At 36.3% G+C, this 21,568-nt stretch overlaps 3 protein-coding genes and 1 long non-coding RNA gene across 4 annotated transcripts; 3 read left to right on the top strand and 1 right to left on the bottom strand.

Annotated features, from left to right (window-relative positions):
• Positions 1-49: 49 nt before the first annotated feature.
• On the bottom strand, positions 50-12,845 carry LOC122513579. The gene is made up of 7 exons (XM_043629989.1): positions 12,688-12,845; positions 7,718-10,248; positions 7,260-7,574; positions 6,231-7,152; positions 5,366-6,024; positions 1,367-1,485; positions 50-217 (listed from the first exon to the last, which is right to left on the bottom strand). The coding sequence occupies exons 1-7, from the start codon at positions 12,843-12,845 to the stop codon at positions 50-52; spliced, it is 4,872 nt and encodes a 1,623-aa protein (XP_043485924.1).
• A 643-nt stretch (positions 12,846-13,488) lies between these two features.
• Positions 13,489-14,268, top strand: LOC122513577 (cytochrome P450 4C1-like). Its single transcript, XM_043629988.1, has 5 exons — positions 13,489-13,660; positions 13,734-13,840; positions 13,943-14,033; positions 14,163-14,218; positions 14,260-14,268. The coding sequence occupies exons 1-5, from the start codon at positions 13,489-13,491 to the stop codon at positions 14,266-14,268; spliced, it is 435 nt and encodes a 144-aa protein (XP_043485923.1).
• Positions 14,269-14,277: 9 nt separating this feature from the next.
• On the top strand, positions 14,278-14,700 carry LOC122526733. The gene is made up of 3 exons (XR_006306183.1): positions 14,278-14,345; positions 14,430-14,499; positions 14,590-14,700. It is a non-coding gene; the product is annotated as an uncharacterized LOC122526733 (long non-coding RNA).
• Positions 14,701-14,703: 3 nt separating this feature from the next.
• LOC122526692 (cytochrome P450 4V2-like) lies at positions 14,704-16,138 on the top strand. The gene is made up of 7 exons (XM_043650235.1): positions 14,704-14,716; positions 14,830-14,899; positions 15,003-15,109; positions 15,188-15,256; positions 15,394-15,568; positions 15,668-15,844; positions 15,932-16,138. The coding sequence occupies exons 2-7, from the start codon at positions 14,854-14,856 to the stop codon at positions 16,093-16,095; spliced, it is 738 nt and encodes a 245-aa protein (XP_043506170.1). The 5' UTR covers positions 14,704-14,716; positions 14,830-14,853; the 3' UTR covers positions 16,096-16,138.
• The last annotated feature ends 5,430 nt before the right edge of the window (positions 16,139-21,568 follow it).

Genomic DNA, 21,568 nt, shown 5'->3' with positions numbered 1-21,568 from the left:
TAAATTTCTGTATGAAATATATTTAACATATATATATCTTATCGAATTTTCACATTGTATGATCTGAAGACACGCAATCTTCGTCATTCATCAGATTCGACTTTAAATCGTTAATATTGTCACTCTTTGGAAAATTTCCTGATACTCCAGAAATGTCAACTGCACTATCTTCTAAGCCTTCTAATCTCATATATGCTAAATGTATCAGCACTATCAACTACTAATTCGTATGCCAAATAAGCTATTTGTTCTGCAATTTAAATGCGTTTACTATTCATTATGCTGCGTTGTCAATGCATTATTGTATAAAAGAAATCTTTCCTAGGGCTTTCGATGACCTGTGATTTAAAATTGTTTTTATATAAGAAAAATATTTCCGTATGAACGATACGTTAAACGATTCTAGATAGTTAATTCTTTTAAATTCAAGAAAATGTAATACTTGCTGTAATAGAAAATTTTTTCAAGATCCTATAAATATGTTGAATAGTAATATACTTCCATATAATATAGTTTTGTTTGAAATACTTTTCGAACATTCCTAATGTAGCATCAAAGTATTTAAATATTAGGGAAAATTAACAATTTATAGCATTAAAAAACATTCAACTACAAGTATTATTTTATTTCACATTTTATTTAATATTCTTTTTAAAGCATTATACGAATCATTAATCTCATAACATAGCAATACTTGAGATAATGATTCTAATTGTTAGTATTACACGCATAAGAAACTTTCACAGGAATTAATTTAGATGGAAAGAAGAATGTAGAATTAATAATATTCAGGAAACGTATATATATTTAAAATTTTTTTAGAGGAAGAATAACAATTAGTTAATGGAAAACTCAAAAAATGAACAAGAAAAAACTATTTCAACACAAGTATTCTTTGTAACTCAAGAGATTTTGATTAAAAGTGTTCTTGATTTAACCGCACAGTTTATTTTTTTTTAAATCTACGAAACTATAATAAAACTAATCTGGACATATGGATTACCGCTATGGGGTATAGCAGCGAAAAGTCACATTGCCAATCTCGAAACTCAACAATCCATAGCCGCGCACAATCGTGAATTCTCCATGGTATATCCATAACGAAAAGATAGGAAAGGACCAAAATATTAACGCGATAGAAGAAGATATAACCAAGGCAACCTGCAGATATAAAAGAAGAATTGATACGCACATAAACTCGCTAGTCAAAGATAACTACAACCAATACATCTCTGGAAGGCTAAAAAGAATACACCTAGGAGCATGAGTAAAAAATGAAACCTCATCGAAATAAATGACAATAGCGATGCTATCTCATTAGAGAAACTGTCCACGTGCCGTCTTTTTTACTTATATAACAATTTACCAAATTTCTACGGACAATATGTAAAGATGTTTGTGATGGATACTTTCTTTTAGATACATTTTCGTAACGATAGTAATAGGAATTACACTTATCTGCATTAGTTTCAAAAATCTCGAAAACTGAAACAGAAATTTAAATGTATATTGACACTGGTCAAAAAGCTACAAGGGATTATTATTTAATAAGAATTATTGTAGAACCAATTTATAAATAGCCAAGATGCAAACATTCTTTCTTTTATTCTTTTGATAGAATATAAATGCATATGATTTCTTCCCAGTGTGAATAAAAAGAAGATGTTCTCTTCCAAAATCTTTAAAAATTTCAATGCCGTTAGCTTCTTCTTATTGTTATTGAAAATAATGCTCTCTCTCTTTCAGTAAAATGATTGATAAATTATGCGGAGAGAATAAGTTTTGTAATTCTTTGAATAAATATTTTTCAAGAGAATTATAATATTTGTATCTTTTAGAAGCAAGATTATTATTTCTATCTTTTGACAGATTCATGTATTGCCTATTCCTTATAACTGTGGTTGAATTTTATTCACATGATAATTCACATGAAATCTCTACGAAGGAGTCATTAGTTAAAAGAAATTTTTATATTGGTAATCCATTGGAAAATAAAATTTATATGCACAGGTCCGATGCTGAGATGGAGTCTTCTTATTGGGTGTGTTACAGTCTTTGATTGGAACAAAATATGTAGAACTGCATATTTAGCTAAAACAATTTAAAAAAGTAGTTTATGTATGAAATATAAACATAAATATAGAAACAGATACCCATAAATTGAATTAAAAATTAATATAATACATATTTCTTACTCGGTAAAGTATTTTACCTGAACATTAAGCTATTCTACTTACTATTGTTTGTTATAATATCAGGATGAAGAGAACAATTTTAATTGATCGGTATTCTTACATTTAAATCAGAAAATTATCATCATATGGTTAAGGCATAAAAATTCGCATAGCATGTTATCCAGTTTATTCATTTTCAACCTGAATTGATGATCATTATAGAGAAGAAATGAAACGAATTAAAACTAATAAATAATAATACATACCTCAGTACATCTCAAAAAAACTAATAAATAATAATACATACCTCAATAAATCTCAAAAAAGGCTTTTATTACTAATATTTACAAATAATCAATGTGTTTGATGATATTTTTGAAGATATTCACAGTTTTTTAATATCAATCACCACCGTACATAATAACTAAAGTAAACCAGTCTAAGAATAGAACTAATGTCTTTGTTAAAGGCCCAGCAGGGCGTGCTTAGCAACGGTTTGAAGGTTGGGGAGACGCCATATAACAACATTTCGATATTCTCAATATTCTCAAGATGATTGAGCCGCGTATTTCGAATATACGCTAATAATCTATAATCTTTACAAATGGTACATAAATCGTTATCACGGGGAGTGCCACACAAATTCTGAAGGAAATCCTCGACAGGCCACGCTTGGTAATTAGTATTGAAAAAGAAGTATAACTTCAAAACAAAAACAATAACATTCACATTGCACGATACGTTGTCAGTCTTTTATGCCACACTCTCGATATTTTTATAATTAATTACAGGTCAACTATCACAATATTTACATATTATTATTATTATTATTATTACTTTTATTTTTTTACATAGAATATAGTTAATAAGGAGATCTGTTTCTCCCTTCCTACTTGATGACCGGTAATATTCGCTAATGTTAACCGATTTAATTTTTTTTTATTGAAGTAATACTTATTTTGGCGCGCTTGGGAAAATGTGATGGGAGTGACTTTTTTCCAAGCGACATGGTTAAAAATCGACACCACGAAGTTTGTCGGTATTTACGATGCGCAAGCAAAGCGATTTTAAATTTAAGGCATGAAGTCGTCTTTCTTCTCTTCTTCCTCTTTTTTTTCTCAAGCGGGTCACCCATCCAAGTACTAATCGTACTCAACGCTGCTTTACTTAAAATGATCGAGGGGGAACTAATACTATCACCGTGCCATGGCTAATGACGCATGAAGTAATTCGATATATCTCTCTTATATTTAATGTGGACTGATATTTATATTTTGATATTTTCTTTTTCTTTTTTTATTCTTTCTTATATAATTATTATTATTTTTTTTGTAAGAAATTTTTTTTCCTTGAAGTTTTTGTTTGAAGTTATTTTTTAGGTTATTGAGGTTATGTTCGTTTTAGTACGGCAAAGAAGTATAACTTCTTACGTGCGTACGTAAGTACACACACCAGTTTTTTTTATTCTCATTTTTATATGTAATATAACGATCCATTAAAAATATGATTCCTTTATTTTTTGTTAAATAAATAAATAAATAATAATTAGTAGCTTATCTTCTCATACTTCCCATCCTCCCCCTCTTTACCCACTCACGCTGTAGATATATATTTATAAAATTAAATAAATAAATAAAAATAAAAATATAATAATAAAAGAAAAATACTCAGCTTACATTAGGGAATATTATCGATAACCAAGCAGGGAGGTGGGAACATGTTTCTTTATCAACTATATTCTATGTAAAAAGAAAATTTATAATAAAAATAATAATAATAGTAATAATATAATAATAATAACTTTAATTAAAAAATAAACAAGGAAAATTAAAAAGTTATAAGAAAAATAATTAATGATAATAATAATAATATTATTAATAATAATAATAAATTTTTTTTTCTTTAAATTATTTTTTTCTTTAAAGTTATTTTTTTTGAACTTATTTTGAGGTTATTGAGGTTATATTCGTTTCGGTAGGCCAAAGAAATGTAACTTCTTACGTGCGTACATAAGTAAATACGCACCAGTTTTTTTTTGCTTGTATGAGTGCCTTACACGTTGATTGTATTTGTTTCTTTATTATCGTCCTCGGAGAGCGTATTGAAGTTCCTGACAAACTTTTAACAAATTTTTCAGTAAAGGTCATCTGAAGGTCAACATTTTTCACGTCGTTGGATTCGGTTTTTTTTAACTCATACGAATATTTTTGTAAAAATATTTTCCTTTAAAAAAAAATGCTGTTGATGCGACCGATGCCTTAATCGGTACTCCAGTGGATAGTAGTGAATCGAAAAATGCCCTTACGAGTGATATCGAGATTCCTTAATAATGGGAAGGAGGATAGGAAAATAAAGAACACAATAACAACTTTATTTGAGCCCAATCAGTACTAAAAAGTACGCTTTATTGGCTCGTCAGGGAAAAGCCTTTCGGCATAAAAACCCTGGTTGAAAACGATGAAGAAGAATCCACAAATCCGGATAATTCTGGCCACGTGCAGGACCTTTGTCCCTTGTCGCTGGCCGAACTTAGATGATATGGTATTACGCAATACAAAGAATTCTCCTTGAAGTAGTTCTCGCAAGTCTCAGCTAGATGAATCTCGAGCGATGAATCCAGAGTGACAACCGGCGCAAAAACGCGCTGGCTTTTATACCAAAAGGCGATGCAATGCTGCACCAATCACCGAAAAGTCCGAGCATAACGCGGCTGTCGATACATATGATTGGCGTGATAAATGTAGTGGGAGAACGCGAGCTAGAATAAAGAAAGAGCCCTTGCAGGCATCTTAGCGCTACCGTGGTTACCACTAAAAACAACGATATTGCTTTGTCGCACGCGTCTAACGCTTTGGCAGGGCCGTACGCGCCTAGGTGCTTCGCCCTACTCACTCGTTGCGTGGGATACGCAACATACTCCCCCCCTTGAACGGGCACCGTTCAAAATTTAAAAACCAAAATGCGCACACTTAAATACAAATTATAAACTATATATACATACTGTTAACCGCATATTACAATACATATTCAGTAATTAACGCGACTAATTACAAAAAGAAAAAATTTTTTTTTTTTATAAATCGCTTGGTAAAGGAGAAAGACGTTTAATACCGCGCTTTACAAGACCGTTGGCAGTTTTTACGCTCGCCACGCGTGCTATACCGTCGGCTCCTTTATGTACTCCGCGATACGTCCTAATGACCATTTGAGTGGAGGGGAATTATCTTCTCGCAAGATGACTAGTGTACCCGGACTTATTTTGTCTGCTGTGCCTCTGTGCCATTTTTTACGGACCGTCTGCTCGTTCAAATATTCCTTATTCCATCGGTTCCAAAAATGCTGTCTCATCTGCTGTACGTGCTGCCATTGGGACAGGCGCCCGGATGGTATATCCCTGTATTCGTCCTCTGGCAAACTCGTAAACGAATTTCCAATTAGAAAATGCCCAGGTGTAAGAGCGCGCAAATCATTCGGGTCATTAGACAGAGGCGTGATAGGACGCGAGTTAAGAATCGCCTCTATCTCGAGGACGTATGTTAATAATGCCTCGTAAGATAGCAATGTCTCGCCTATAATTCGAACTAGATGATATTTAAATGATTTTACGGCCGCCTCCCATAGACCTCCAAAATGGGGGGAACGGGGTGGGATGAAATGCCACTTGATTCCTTCATTTACCAAACTTCGCGAGACGCGCGCTTCTAGTTCGTTCGCCGCACCTACGAAATTAGTCGCGTTGTCGGAATATATGTCCGAACATTTTCCACGGCGTGCCATAAATCTACGCAAAGCTGCTAAAAATGCTTCAGTCGTTAGATCATTCACGAGTTCTAAATGAACGGCCTTGGTGCTAAAACAGACGAATACCGCCACATATATTTTCGCGCGACCACGGTTCCGGTGTTGCCTTTCCTTGATGAATAACGGACCGCAGAAATCTACGCCGGTGTGGATAAACGGACGATTCGGTAGAAGACGACTGGCAGGTAGATCACTCATAGGATATTGCGGCGTAGCGGGTTTTAAACGTCGACAAGTAATGCATTTATATATTACGCGCTTAACGCTACTTCCCCATTTATTGGCCAAAACGATTCGCGAAGTGCGTTCAAAGTGGCTTGCGTACCACCGTGCCCTATTTGATGGTGCTTTTCGCGTATTATCGCGTTTGTAATTGTATGGTCTTTCGGCAATAATGCGGGATGCCTTTGCTCGTATGGCAAGTTGCTCCTTGCCAATCTACCTCCAACTCTTAATATTCCTAAATTGTCTACAAACGGGCTAAGTACGGAGAATGATGCGCAAACCTCTTTACCGGACTTGATTAATTTGATGATCTCGGGAAATGCTTCTTCCTGTATCAATCTAATCGCGATTATTTCCGCGCCTTTCAATTCGTCCACGGTTAACTCACCCATTATTCTTTTCTCTTTTAAATTGCGCGAGTTACGTGCGAATCTAACGCAATACGCGATAATGCGCTTTAATTTGACGAACGAGGAGTACCGTCTAAATAGTTCGAACGGAGTAGCTACCCTTGCGTGAGTTACAATCCTTTTCTTTTCCGGGATTTCGATTGGTTCTAATCTACTATGCGGCCAATTTGATTCCGGCTGGATAAGCCATACAGGACCGGACTTCCAGAGCTTACTTTCACGGAGTTCGGCAGGTGTAACGCCGCGAGAAATTAAATCCGCGGGGTTATGTTCGGACGATACATGACGCCACAGCTCGCGAGCTGTGCTCTCTTGAATTTCAGCTACGCGATGTGCTACGTAGGTTTTTAACGTGTGAGGCGGAGTGTTGAGCCAATGCAAAACTACCGTAGAGTCCGTCCAAAATATTGTACGGCAGAAATCATTTCTACGCAAAGCGTTTTTAGTGGCCTTAAAGAGACGCGAAAGTATTAAGGCGCCGCAAAGTTCTAGTCGCGGAAGCGATTGCGTTTTAAGCGGCGCTACCTTGGATTTGGCGCAGACTAATCGTAAAGTGGGATTTTTTCCTAACGTTTTAACATAAATGCACGCGCCGTAAGCCCTTTCGCTCGCGTCACAAAAACCATGCATTTCCATTTCTCTCCATCACCTGCTACGTTGCGCGCGAACCTTATCTCCTCGAGCGTGTGGAGATTTTGGCGGAACTCCTGCCATATTTTATATATATCGGCGGGGACATCTTCGTCCCATGTTGATTTTAATTGCCATAGCCGTTGCATCATCAATTTCGCGTTGATTACTACCGGTCCTAATAAACCTAGCGGGTCGAATAACTGAGAAATTTCGGACAATATAACACGCTTAGTAACCTTCGATGGATCAGCTGCTCGCTTTACCGTATAGCCTATGTTGTCTTCGGCCGCGTTCCAATTAACACCTAATGTTTTTATCGTTCCTGACGAATCTAAATTTATGATGTTATTATCTGCGGTATCTAAGTCCTTTAGAATCTCGGCGCAATTTGACGCCCATTGCCGCAATGCATGCCTGCCCCTGCGGTTATACTTATTAACTCGTCGCGGACTTGCTTCGCTTCCCTAACCGTACGCGCTCCGGTTAACAAGTCGTCTACATAGAAATCTTCTTTAAGCGCGATGGCAGCTCTCGGGAATCTGTTAAATTCGTCGCTCGCGAGTTGATGTAACGTACGAGTTGCTAAAAACGACGCGGAGGCAGTTCCATAGGTTACTGTATTTAATCTATATGTTTTCACGGGATCACTTTCCTGTCGACGCCACAGTATAGTTTGATATTTGCGATCGCGCGGATCAATTATTATCTGCCGATACATCTTCGCGATGTCCGCGGTAATAGCAATAGCATGTGATCTAAATCTTACTAAAAGTGCAAATAGATCCTCCTGTATGGTTGGGCCAACCATTAATACGTTATTCAAAGATTTCCCGTTGCTGGTTTTTGCCGACGCGTCGAACACTACTCGCAATTTGGTCGTAATACTAGTATGCTTTAATACAGCATGATGCGGTAAATAGAATCTATCTTCGTGGGGTCCCCCTTCTATCCTTGTCATATGCCCTAGTTCTTCATATTCGGATAAGAATTTAATATATTCATCTCTAATTTTCGGCTTGCGCGATAATGATCGCTCTAATGCGTGAAATCTTCGTAACGCGCTCGTATACGAATCTCCTAACTGATTTTCTTCCTTAAAGGGCAATCTCACTATATATCTGCCAGTATCATCCCGTCGCGTGTTGCTTCTGTAATGTGCTTCGCACAAATTTTCCTCGTGCGACCTAATACTACTCTCAGCTACTTCCTCAATTTTCCAGAATTTTTCCAATTGTGAGTTCAAATCTACCGTGGCCGTGTGGCAATTAACGCTCTGCGGAGTGCGCGTATTTCCTGTGCTCATAACGAGCCATCCTAGTACAGTTCCTTGTGCCATTAAATTTTCATTCAACCTAATGCTCTGACCTGCGCGCCATAGTGAAGCAAAAATCTCGACACCGAGAATCGCGTCGATATTCGCGGGCTCATAAAACTTGGGATCTGCCAATTGGATCCCTGCCGGTATAGTCAATTCTTCTTGCGGAATTCGTTGCGAAGGCAACCTATTCGTTACAGTGGGTAATAATAAGAATTGTAATTCTAACGCGTAATTTTCTGTTCGCGATTTCAACGTTGCTAATATTGCCTGTTTGACTCTAGTTTCCGTTTGGTTTACGCCAGAAATGGGTACATTCACGTCCCGTTTGGCTATTCGCAGAAGATTCGCGAACCGGATCGTTAAGAAATGTGCTTCGGAACCCGAATCCAGGAGCACACGACACTCGTGCGGCCTGCCGTCGCGATCCAGCAAATGCACCACTGCAGTTAGTAACAGCGCGGGTGCCTGCGAGTGATGGAGCTCTACATGTGCATTCTGCACCGCCGACGCCGTTCGAACGCAACAATTCGTGATGCCCGCCGCTGCACCTTCTGCAACGGCCTCTCTCACATGTAACAACTCATGATGCCTGCCCTTGCACTTACTGCAGCAGTCATTCTTAATACATGTGTATACGCGGTGACCAGCTTGTAAACAATTACAACACAAATTGGCGTTAACCACGATTCTTCTGCGCTCCTCGGGCTCGGCTCTCAGTAGCTGCTCACACTCCGATGTGTTATGCCTCTCGCGACATATGCCACACGAGACAGTCGCGCTTGTGGAATACGCTTGAACTTGTCCTCGGTCGGAAATTCGCGGCCAATTTCGCGGAGAATTAAACCGCGGCTCGTTACGCATCAAATTCCTTGAGCGAAAATTTCTCTCGGGTCCTAACGGTGCGTTCCTTCTGCTATTGTTAATTCTTTTAGAATGTTCTGCCGGCTGGGAGTTTACTAGCGCATTTCCCCGATCGCGCAAAAATATCACAAATTCGTCTACCGTCGGTAAAGCATCTCGGGAATACCGTTGTTCCCATTGAAGCCGTGTTGCTGGATCCACTCGCGAAAGATGTGCGGCAATAGCAAATTGATCGACAAACACTTTTTTAGTCGCTACTAAAGCCCTATAATTTGCGCTTAGCGCATCGGACGCGGCAATTAAAGACGAGGGAAATTCACTGTCAATAGGGGGACCCTCTAAAATAGCTCGTACGTGCTTATTTATTAATATTAACGGATTGTCATAGCACTCGACTAAGGTCTTCCACGCAATCGGATAATTATCCGCGGTAATTTCCAAAACTCTTATTTTCTCCGCGGCCGGTCCCGATAAACATGATTTCAAATATGCAAATTTTTGTATATCGCGAATCGCGGGATTATCTCCTATCACCGATTGAAACGTGTCCGCGAAACTCGGCCATTCCTCATGCTGCCCGTCAAAACGAGGTAATTGTACCGCCGGTACTCTGTAAATGCTATCTACGGACGGATTGCTAACCGTAGTGCTAACTGGAGACAATAGATTCGTAGTAGGCGCATTTGTGTCTAAAGTGGCTACCGATTCAGCTCTATTAATGATCAATTCCGCCTCCGCCCTGGCGTCGATGACTGACTCGACATGATTGTGAATTTCGTCAACCAGCGTTCCCATCGTTTCACCGGAAGTCTTTTCTATCAATCCTCTAATATTGCCACATTCTTATCAACTTTGGAATTCTAAGCTTTAATTTCATTATATCGCGCGGGTTGCTATGATCTATCTCGCTCACCGCCTTTTGAAATTGCGCGAATTCTCTCTTTACATACTCGAATCTACGTATAACGCGCTCAACATCACCACGTGCACTACTCGAACGAGGCATTTTCACGACAAAAGGCAAAATTAAGAAGAGAAAAGAGGGGGAAAAATACAACTACGAAGAATGATCAAGCAACAGAAATTACAAAACTCACGTGAATCCTCTGAATAAGGCGTCCCGTGCAGCGTACTCACGCACCGGAAGAATAGAAGCTTCTCGGCTTGTAGCGATGATGCAATACCTCCTTTGTTGCTCGATCGGAAGTCTTCCGTTGCCTCTTTCTCCTCCGTTGAAGAAGACTGTATGCACAATAGACGCCGGACGAAGAGTGGGGAGGAAGATCCCTCGATCCGGCTCAAGGACCAAAATGTTGATGCGACCGATGCCTTAATCGGTACTCCAGTGGATAGTAGTGAATCGAAAAATGCCCTTACGAGTGATATCGAGATTCCTTATTAATGGGAAGGAGGATAGGAAAATAAAGAACACAATAACAACTTTATTTGAGCCCAATCAGTACTAAAAAGTACGCTTTATTGGCTCGTCAGGGAAAAGCCTTTCGGCATAAAAACCCTGGTTGAAAACGATGAAGAAGAATCCACAAATCCGGATAATTCTGGCCACGTGCAGGACCTTTGTCCCTTGTCGCTGGCCGAACTTAGATGATATGGTATTACGCAAACAAAGAATTCTCCTTGAAGTAGTTCTCGCAAGTCTCAGCTAGATGAATCTCGAGCGATGAATCCAGAGTGACAACCAGCGCAAAAACGCGCTGGCTTTTATACCAAAAGGCGATGCAATGCTGCACCAATCACCGAAAAGTCCGAGCATAACGCGGCTGTCGATACATATGATTGGCGTGATAAATGTAGTGGGAGAACGCGAGCTAGAATAAAGAAAGAGCCCTTGCAGGCATCTTAGCGCTACCGTGGTTACCACTAAAAACAACGATATTGCTTTGTCGCACGCGTCTAACGCTTTGGCAGGGCCGTACGCGCCTAGGTGCTTCGCCCTACTCACTCGTTGCGTGGGATACGCAACAAATACGATGACTTTTATATTTTGAAAAATATGACCTTGAAAAAAAAATTCGGCCTATCACTATATTCGCGTCTTTGGACAGAATATTTTTGTCCTCTAACATTTTATCTATCGTTCAAAATAAACGAGATACTTTAGGTGGTCGAGTTAGGCAAAAGACCCTATATAGTATAGTGCTCATATACATACGTATGCACGTGCTGTAGGTAAGGTTTAGATGTGTTCCGGGATGTTATTACCGGAAAAATTGTCTACCGTATAAAATGTAGGCTAGTAATACTATAATATATAACGTGATATAACGAATTAACGTATTTCATTAAAATACATTTAAAATTTAATTTCTTTTGAACTTCCAAAGTGTCTGCCATAGCCTAAAAACCGTCACAATTTTCTGCCGTTTTTTTTCTGCATAATAATACTAGTAAATAATAAAATATCTAGACGACAGTCTTGGTAAAAAGCTCTTGAAGTTGGTTTAAATTTTGAACCTGTGCTACCTGGGTGACGCTATATGGACCGCCGCCGAGCTTAGTTAATTTCCGCCTAATGTATGTATAGTAGGTATGAAAGATTGACTGAACGAAATTTGGATTTTGGTAAATTACGTGCAGTATGCTGGCCGCTGGATCTTGGATTATTGCGTTTCTATGTAACAACAATTTTCTAATAATTTTCTGTTGAATCATTATCAGACAAGACAGACGTGTAATAAAACACGTAATAGAAATACATAAAATATCATACGATTAAAACACGTGCGATCAAAAGAAAATTTGTCTAGCACATTAATTTAACATTTTAATAAGATAAGAAAAATTGAGTATTTTATCTTGAATAATTATAACTAATCGAAACGCTTATATAATAATAAAAAATAAAGTCATTTCAATCTGACCTTTAACCGAAGCACTTCTTGCTTCTCATTTTATGTATCTCGTTTACTAGTAATTATTTATTTGGATAATATAAAGTCAAATAGAGGGAAGGGAAAAAAACAAGATTTCTTTAAGAAAAAACTATGCTTATAACATTGTTGAACGACCGACGCCTTGTATCGGTACTCCGGTGGTTTTCTTGTCGTTGAAAATGCACTTATAGATGGATGTTAGGAATCGTTTATTTATGAGGAATGAGGGTAGATGAAAATAAATTAAAATATATTTTTTGAGCCCAGTCAGTACTAATAAGTACGATTTATTTAGCTCGTTGCAGGGAAAAGCCTTTCGGCATAAAAACCCTGGTTAAAATACAGTTGATGATGATGTGTCGCTTGCTTGCCTATCGGCAGCTATCGAGGTTGCTGTTAATCCAAAGCAGAATATAATACTGACAACGTGGCCTTCTTGCTTTTGTCCCTTTGTTCCACTGATGTAATAGTAGCGCAGGAGTGTAGTTCTCTTCGATGTGATCTCTCGCAGGTCTCGTGGTAGAATCATGTTGAAGCGTGAAAGCACGGGCTTTTATAGAATAAGACGATGCAACGCGCGGACCAAATACCGAAAAGCTAGAAACCGTAGCTGTCGATGCATATGATTGGACTAATAGAAATAGTGGGAGAACGCGTGCCAAGGGACACAAGCGCCCTGCAAGGAGTTTGATGTGCTCTTTTGGTGCACCGTAACTAAGATATTTTTTCTCCCTATATCTCGGCGATTGTCGATACGTCTCGAGATGTCTCGAAACGATTCTCACTTACTCGCTTGCGTAGGATTACGCAACAAACATCGATTAACTTCTCTTTTCTAATGTAAGAACTACGTAGATGATACATTCCGAGTACGCAAACTAGTATCGACACGCACGGAATAAATGAATTGATAAAATACAGCTTTTTGTCTAATTTTTTCCATACGTGTTTAACCTGACATCCTTGACGCCTGGACAAAGTATGATCTCGATCTTGCTTAAATAGATTACCCGTGTGATGATTCTTTTCTAGTTTATGTTAAATCACGAAAGATATAAGAAGTCGCTGCGGAGGTTAAGCTTAATATCACTTCTTGGCTTACAATTGAGGGTCCAGTTGTATTTTAAAACTATTTTTGCTTGTTTTATAATTTTCTATTTGTTTAACTAAACATGTGGTATATAAATAAAGTTAGTGTTTCAACAGCAATAATAATAATGTTATTCTATGTTTTGAAATATATAATAAATAGATTTCGTGAGTATAACATGGTAAAAAATTTTTCGGGACCTAAAGCTTACCCTTTAATTGGAAACCTGAATATATTTCTTGGTGATTTAAAAGGTACATATTTATTCTATTTTTATAATGTCTATATTTATGAGATCTCTATTGAATGAATTTGTCTTACAATTAGAAATAACTCATAAATTAATGAAATTATCTGAAAACTATTCTTCGCCGTGGCCATTGTGGTTAGGCCCTCAATTAGCCTTAATCTTCGATGATCCTGAAAATATTGAGGTAAGATTTATCAAATTTATTGCACTTCGTTATAAACGGTTTGCCCGAATTAGATTTTCTCTTATTTCGGCTTTATACATCAATTTTTTGCTTTCTTTTTAGTTTCTATTAAAAAGTTCTAACGGTTATGAAAAAAGTTCTGTATATGACTTTGTGAAATATTCTTTGGGTAATGGAGTGTTTACTGCACCAGGTAAACTATAAGTTCACACGTGCTATATATATATATAAGGATCTCTCTTTGTCTCTTTTTTAATAAATAAATATATAGAAAAAAAAACATTATAAAAAATTAAAGTAAGAAATATTTTCTTATTCGAAGCATCCATATGGAAGATTCATCGAAATATCTTAAATCCAGTATTCAAAGAAAAAATGGTTTCATCTTATGTGGACTTAATAGTAAAAAATTCAAACAGACTAAATAACATTTTAGTAACTACTAACGGAAAAAACATAGATTTCATGCATTACGTACATCTTTGTACGTTGGACATCATATATGGTGAGATTTGGATATTCTGAAAAGTTCAAATATATGTATGGAACTATTAAAATTTTCTAAAAATTATTTTTCTTATACTGACAGATAGCCTATTGGAAAGTGATTTAAATTTGCAGAGCAATCCGGATTGTAATCTTGATAAATATATGTCGAAGTAATAATTAGGAAAATATTTTTTTATTTGTATTGTAATCTACTATTATTGCATATTTGTCCTCTTATTGTGAATTTTATTTTTATTTAGAGTGATGGACATAACTATACAAAGAATAATGAAATTCTGGTTACATCCAAATATTATATTTAACAATTCATCTAAGGGAAAACGTCTACAAGAATGTCTTTCTCACCTTAATAAAATAACGAGCGAGGTATAAATAAAACGATTATTCACATTTTTAATTATCTCAATTTTCCTCAATATATATATTTTTTTCTAAAATAATTAATATTTTATTTATGTATAAAACTTTCATTCCTCAAGATTATAAAGAAAAAGAAGGAGTCAATGCACAAGGATAACTTTACCCAGGAAGGAAAAGGTCCATGTTCAAGTAAAAACAACCATTTGAAAAATTATTCTTTTAATAATGTATTTATAGAAGAATGCTTTTTATAATAATTATAAATAATATATATACTCTTCTCTAATTAAAGGAAAAGATACCAGTTCATTTCTAGACGTCATATTTAAATCGCTTTACGAGTCCGGAGAATATTCGGAGGCAGATATTCGTGATGAAATAAATACAATGGTTTTTGCAGTAAGATGAATTTATTTCAGATCCGATGAAATTTATTTTAATCCATTAAAACTAGAAATCAATTTGTATTATTTTTAGGGAAGCGATACTGCCGCTAATACACTTTTATTTTTATTTTTAATGCTGGCCACGTTTCCAGACATTCAAGTACGCACAGATTGTACTTAAGCAGTATCTTATTTGTCATTATCTTTCAAAAATCAATTATATTTTCATACAAAACTTGTATCATGTATACGGCTTTTTCAATTCCAGAATCAAGTATACGGCTTTTTCAATTCCAGAATCAAGTATACGAAGAGTTGTACGATTTGTACGGCTCAAGCGATCCAAATGAGGTTCCTATTACAATGGAAGATACTAAGAAAATGAAATATCTTGATCGAGTCATCAAGGAAACATTACGTCTGTTTCCTTCAGCTCCATTTATTGCACGGAAACTATATAGGGACACAAGAGGTATATTTACATATAATAAAATATTTTTTAGTATATATTTTTGTCCATTGACATTACTGTCTTAAATAGTAATAATATGTATTTATTTATTTTATTAAGTGAACGACAATGTGATAATACCAAAAAATTGTCACGTAGTTATTTCAATATTTTCACTGCACCGAAAATATAAATATTGGACTGATCCGTTAAGATTTAACCCGGATCGGTTCTTGCCGGGAAATTATAACGAGAAATGTTTTCGTCCGTTCAGCTTTGGGAAAAGAGGATGTATAGGTAAAAGCATATTTTTATCCATTTTTGAATTAGTATTCTAAATAGTTGATCAATAAAGTATTTGTTATTTTAATATTTCTTTTTTAGGTCAAAAATTTGGCATGATGCAAATGCGGGTAATAGCTGCCACTTTATTGAGAAAATTTCTTGTTCGAATAGACAACCCAGTTTCCGTTGAAAATATTGTCCTAATATCAAGAATAACTTTGCAACCAGCTGAAACTATATTCTTGAGATTTAACAAGCGATAATTTTTATAATTTTTGTTGATATTATCTTCCTAATAAAATAATTGTAATAATTAACTGTACAAATAAAAATAATTTTTAAAAACTATACTTTTCCAGTTTTCATTTGGATATCGGTATTCGTATTTTAACAACAGAGGATACAATATCACAAATAGACTGAAAAATAAACACATTAAACTATTAATTAAATTTTACAAAATAACTCGAAAGTCACTCAAGTTGCTTTTATCCATAAGTTGGGTATATTGAGGATATTTGATTTTATTCATAGAAGTAGAATTATCATATAGTAATTCTTAAATTTAATATAAATTTATTAGTTTTGTGTGAGAAGAGTGAATCTTTTCTCTGCATCTTCGCGTTCGATTCTCACTGTCAATAAATACACTGCTCGGAGAATTAATTGTGTCTGTATTGCATTAATTGCAAAAAAATTATCGAGTAAGGAAAAATTAGAAACTCTTCCTAAACGCGATGGTACTTTCGACGAATTATCTAAAAATAATAATTCAATTTACTCAAAAATAACTTTCTTTAATGTAATAAATTTCTGTATGAAATATAATTTAACATATTCTTATCGAATTTTCACATTGTATGATCAGAAGACACGCAATCTTCGTCATTCATCAGATTCGACTTTAAATCGTTAATATTGTCACTCTTTGGAAAATTTCCTGATACTCCAGAAATGTCAACTGCACTATCTTCTAAGTCTTCTAATCTCATATATGCTAAATGTATCAGCACTATCAACTACTAATTCGTATGCCAAATAAGCTATTTATTGAAATCGCTGTTTATATAGCCAATCGAATAAGTCAATTTAAATTCTTAATTATGATTTAGTTCTGCAATTTAAATGCGTTTACTATTCATTATGCTGCGTTGTCAATGCATTATTGTATAAAGAAATCTTTCCTAGGGCTTTCGATGACCTGTGATTTAAAATTGTTTTTATATAAGAAAAATATTTCCGTATGAACGATACGTTAAACGATTCTAGATAGTTAATTCTTTTAAATTCAAGAAAATGTAATACTTGCTGTAATAGAAAATTTTTTCAAGATCCTATAAATATGTTGAATAGTAATATACTTCCATATAATATAGTTTTGTTTGAAATACTTTTCGAACATTCTTAATGCAGCATCAAAGTATTTAAATATTAGGGAAAATTAACAATTTATAGCATTAAAAAACATTCAACTACAAGTATTATTTTATTTCACATTTTATTTAATATTCTTTTTAAAGCATTATACGAATCATTAATCTCATAACATAGCAATACTTGAGATAATGTTTCTAATTGTTAGTATTACACGCATAAGAAACTTTCACAGGAATTAATTTAGATGGTAAGAAGAATGTAGAATTAATAATATTCAGGAAACGTATATATATTTAAAATTTTTTTAGAGGAAGAATAACAATTAGTTAATGGAAAACTCAAAAAATGAACAAGAAAAAACTATTTCAACACAAGTAATCTTTGTAACTCAAGAGATTTTGATTAAAAGTGTTCTTGATTTAACCGCACAGTTTATTTTTTTTTAAATCTACGAAACTATAATAAAACCAATCTTGACATATGGATTACCGCTATGGGGTATAGCAGCGAAAAGTCACATTGCCAATCTCGAAACTCAACAATCCATAGCCGCGCACAATCGTGAATTCTCCATGGTATATCCATAACGAAAAGATAGGAAAGGACCAAAATATTAACGCGATAGAAGAAGATATAACCAAGGCAACCTGCAGATATAAAAGAAGAATTGATACGCACATAAACTCGCTAGTCAAAGATAACTACAACCAGTACATCTCTAGAAGGCTCAAAAGAATACACCTAGGAGCATGAGTAAAAAATGAAACCTCATCGAAATAAATGACAATAGCGATGCTATCTCATTAGAGAAACTGTCCACGTGCTGTCTTTTTTACTTATATAACAATATACCAAATTTCTACGGACAATATGTAAAGATGTATGGAGTTAATGAATAAAAAAAAAGCTGGTTTTTTGGACTTATGTACGCACGTAAGAAGATATGTTTCTTTGGCGTAAAAAAACATTTTTTTCGCAGCCTATACGCCTTACAACATTCCGCGTTTGTTTGTGATGGATACTTCCTTTTAGATACATTTTTGTAACGATTGTAATAGGCATTACACTTATCTGCATTAGTTTCAAAAATCTCGAAAACTGAAACAGAAATTTAAATGTATATTGACACTGGTCAAGAAGCTACAAGGGATTATTATTTAATAAGAATTATTGTAGAACCAATTTATAAATAGCCAAGATGCCCACATTCTTTCTTTTATTCTTTTGATAGAATATAAATGCATATGATTTCTTCCCAGTGTGAATAAAAAGAAGATGTTCTCTTCCAAAATCTTTAATAATTTCAATGCCGTTAGCTTCTTCTTATTGTTATTGAAAATAATGCTCTCTCTCTTTCAGTAAAATGATTGATAAATTATGCGGAGAGAATAAGTTTTGTAATTCTTTGAATAAATATTTTTCAAGAGAATTATAATATTTGTATCTGTAAACGTCTCATGCAGGTTCGTGCACGTTGGTGCCTGCACTAGTGTGAGTGCGTGCGGATGTTTGTTTAGGACATCGGTATTCTTATGATTAAGTGTGAGGAACAGAGGCTGTATGCGTCTCCCGTGGAGAGAGGCCGATGCTTCGTCGTTCGATGAAAAGGTATAAAAGGGGCGTCGGAGAATACGGCCGGGGGAGTTAGGAGAGTGAAGGAGTTTAGTTCAGTATTTGTCGGTTGGAGGGATGAAGCTATCTTAGATACAACTTACGACGACGGAGCGACCGCCTTAGAAACACCGGCCACCGAAGATGGCGAAGTAGAAAGTCTCCGTCGGCAGGTAGAAGACCTTATGCGTGAGGTCGGGCAATTCAGGGGAACAACAAAACAACGACCCCCGAATGATCGACACCGCGTGGTCAGCTTAAGTGTAATCTCTGATATGGTCGACGTTTTTGATGGAAGCGTTGGTACTTTTACCGTCTGGGAGAGACGAGTGCGCTATATACAACGAATGCACCAGCTTCGGGATACCGAAATTGTTATGATAATTAGTCTAAAATTGAGAGGAAAAGCATTGCGATGGTTTCACTCAAAACCCGAATTCGTGACTTATGGAATGGAGGAATTATTAGCAGCAATAGAGAAGATGTTTAGCTCGCGACAAAGTGTTATCACGTTGAGAAGACAGTTTGAGGAACGTAGGTGGAACGGCAACGAGTCGTTTAGAGATTACCTACATGACAAAATGATTCTGGGTTACCGAATTCCCCTCCCAGAACAAGAAATTTTGGAGTATGCGATAGACGGCATTCCAGACATTGCATTAAGAAACCAGGCCCGGATGATTGGTTTCCGAGACCAGGAGTCATTGCTGACGGCTTTCGAAAGTATTACGCTATACGCCGGGTTAAGGATGCGAGCGACGGGCCCTCGAAGTCCTACAAAATACGAAGAAAGGCGGCCGACGGGAGAAGGAAGAAGAAAACTGATCGACCATAAAGGCCGTCGGAGGAAAATTATGCCAGATGCTTCAACTGTGGAGAGACAGGACATTTTGCGGGGGACTGCCCCCGTCCGAAGAGGGAAAGAGGCAGCTGCTACAAGTGCGGTAAACATGGACATCTTAGACCAGAATGCCCGGAGAAGGGTGGCGAAGTCCACAGCGTCACCAGGAACTTGACCACCGATGACGACTACATCAGGAAGATAACTTATGATGTCGATTCAGGCAATATACACTACATCTTAATTTTAGACACCTTGTTGGACTCCGGTAGCCCCGTGAGTTTCATAAAGAAAGGGTTAGTGATGGGACCGATCGACTCTGCGCCGGAACTCGGAAGTGAATATTATGATACTAATCATAGTCGTCTGCAGGTACACGGCTCGATACGAGTTAGTTTAAAATTAGATGACGGCGAAAGGGTTGACACTCGTTTGTTGGTAGTACCGGATACTACAATGATGAACTCCGTTATTTTAGGTCGCGATGCATTAAAAAAATATGGATTAGTTTTCAGCAGAAAAGATAAACGCTCCGAAGAAGAGGTAGTGATAGATCAGATTATGAATATAGAAATAAATGATTCCACCGATAATCAAACTACCGAATTAGACATTAATCCCGAAATCACGGTGGAAAAACAAAATGAATTAAAGGAAATCTTAAAGGTAAATTACTTAGATGCACCTCGTCCGGAAAAACCTAGAATAAGCAAGGAGCACCTGCGAGCAATGGAAGAGTTAAAGGATAAATTAGTTATAGCGCCATTGTTAGCCAAATTAAATGACAAATCATCAGGAAAAGATTGGCATCAATTTTTAACGGATATTGAATACGCTTTAAATAACATTTCGAATGCATCAACCGGGGAACCTCCTAGTAAATTATTATTCGGTGTAATCCAGAGGGGTGACATTGTCGATAATGTCCGTAGTTATTTAGAAAACACCATCGCGAATAGCGAACGCGATTTAAAAGCAATTAGGAATAAGGCCGAAGATAGAATGGCTGAGAAGCAATATTATAACAAGAGGTATTATGATAAACGCCATCATAAGATACGGTCAGAATTTAATGTCAGTGATTATGTGGTGGTAAGGAATTTTGATAGCACTTCAGGGGTTGGAAAAAAACTGATACCAAAATTTAAAGGTCCGTACGAAATTATAAAAAAATTACGAAACGATAGATACGTAGTTGCCGATATAGGGGGCTTCCAAATATCTCAAAGACCGTATCAGGGAACATGGGAATATTGTAACATGCGTCCCTGGCGAGGAACGGAACAGGCCAAAGAATAGAGAGACAAGAGAACAATCTCAAGCTCAAATTTAGTATATTTTATCCTTACGATTAAAACTCAATTGTATTATGTTTCATTTCATTTTATTTCCTTTAAAGATAGTGTACCGACAGTTAAAAGTTTATATTTAGTGTATTTTATCCTTATGATTAAAATCCAATTTTATTATGTTTCATCCCATTTCCTTTTTAAGATTATCACTGAAATCGCATCTCGCTTCATGTTTGTAAGAATAAATTGTAATCTTTACAGCACATAAGATTTCATAAGGCCGTTACTTTCAATAGTGGACAATTCTTAATAATTGTAATAACCCGCTACGGTAAGATACATAAGACTCATAAGAAGGGTCATCATAACTAACATAAGAACCGACAAAACTGAACTAACTCACTCACTCCTCTACAACTCTTCTATAACTCCCCCGGCCGTATTCCCCGACTGCCCTTTTATACCTTTTCATCGAACGACGAAGCATCGGCCTCCCCCACGGGTGACGCATACAGCATCTGTTCCCCACACTTAATCTTAAGAATTTCGATATCCTAAACAAACATCCGCACGCACTCACACCAGTGCAGTCGCCAACGTGCACGAACCTGCATA

The sequence above is a fragment of the Polistes fuscatus genome, unplaced genomic scaffold, assembly GCF_010416935.1.
Source record: "Polistes fuscatus isolate 324 unplaced genomic scaffold, CU_Pfus_HIC Scaffold12, whole genome shotgun sequence".
Classification (NCBI taxonomy): Eukaryota; Metazoa; Arthropoda; class Insecta; order Hymenoptera; family Vespidae; genus Polistes; species Polistes fuscatus.
This window is presented reverse-complemented; position numbering and strand designations above follow the sequence as displayed.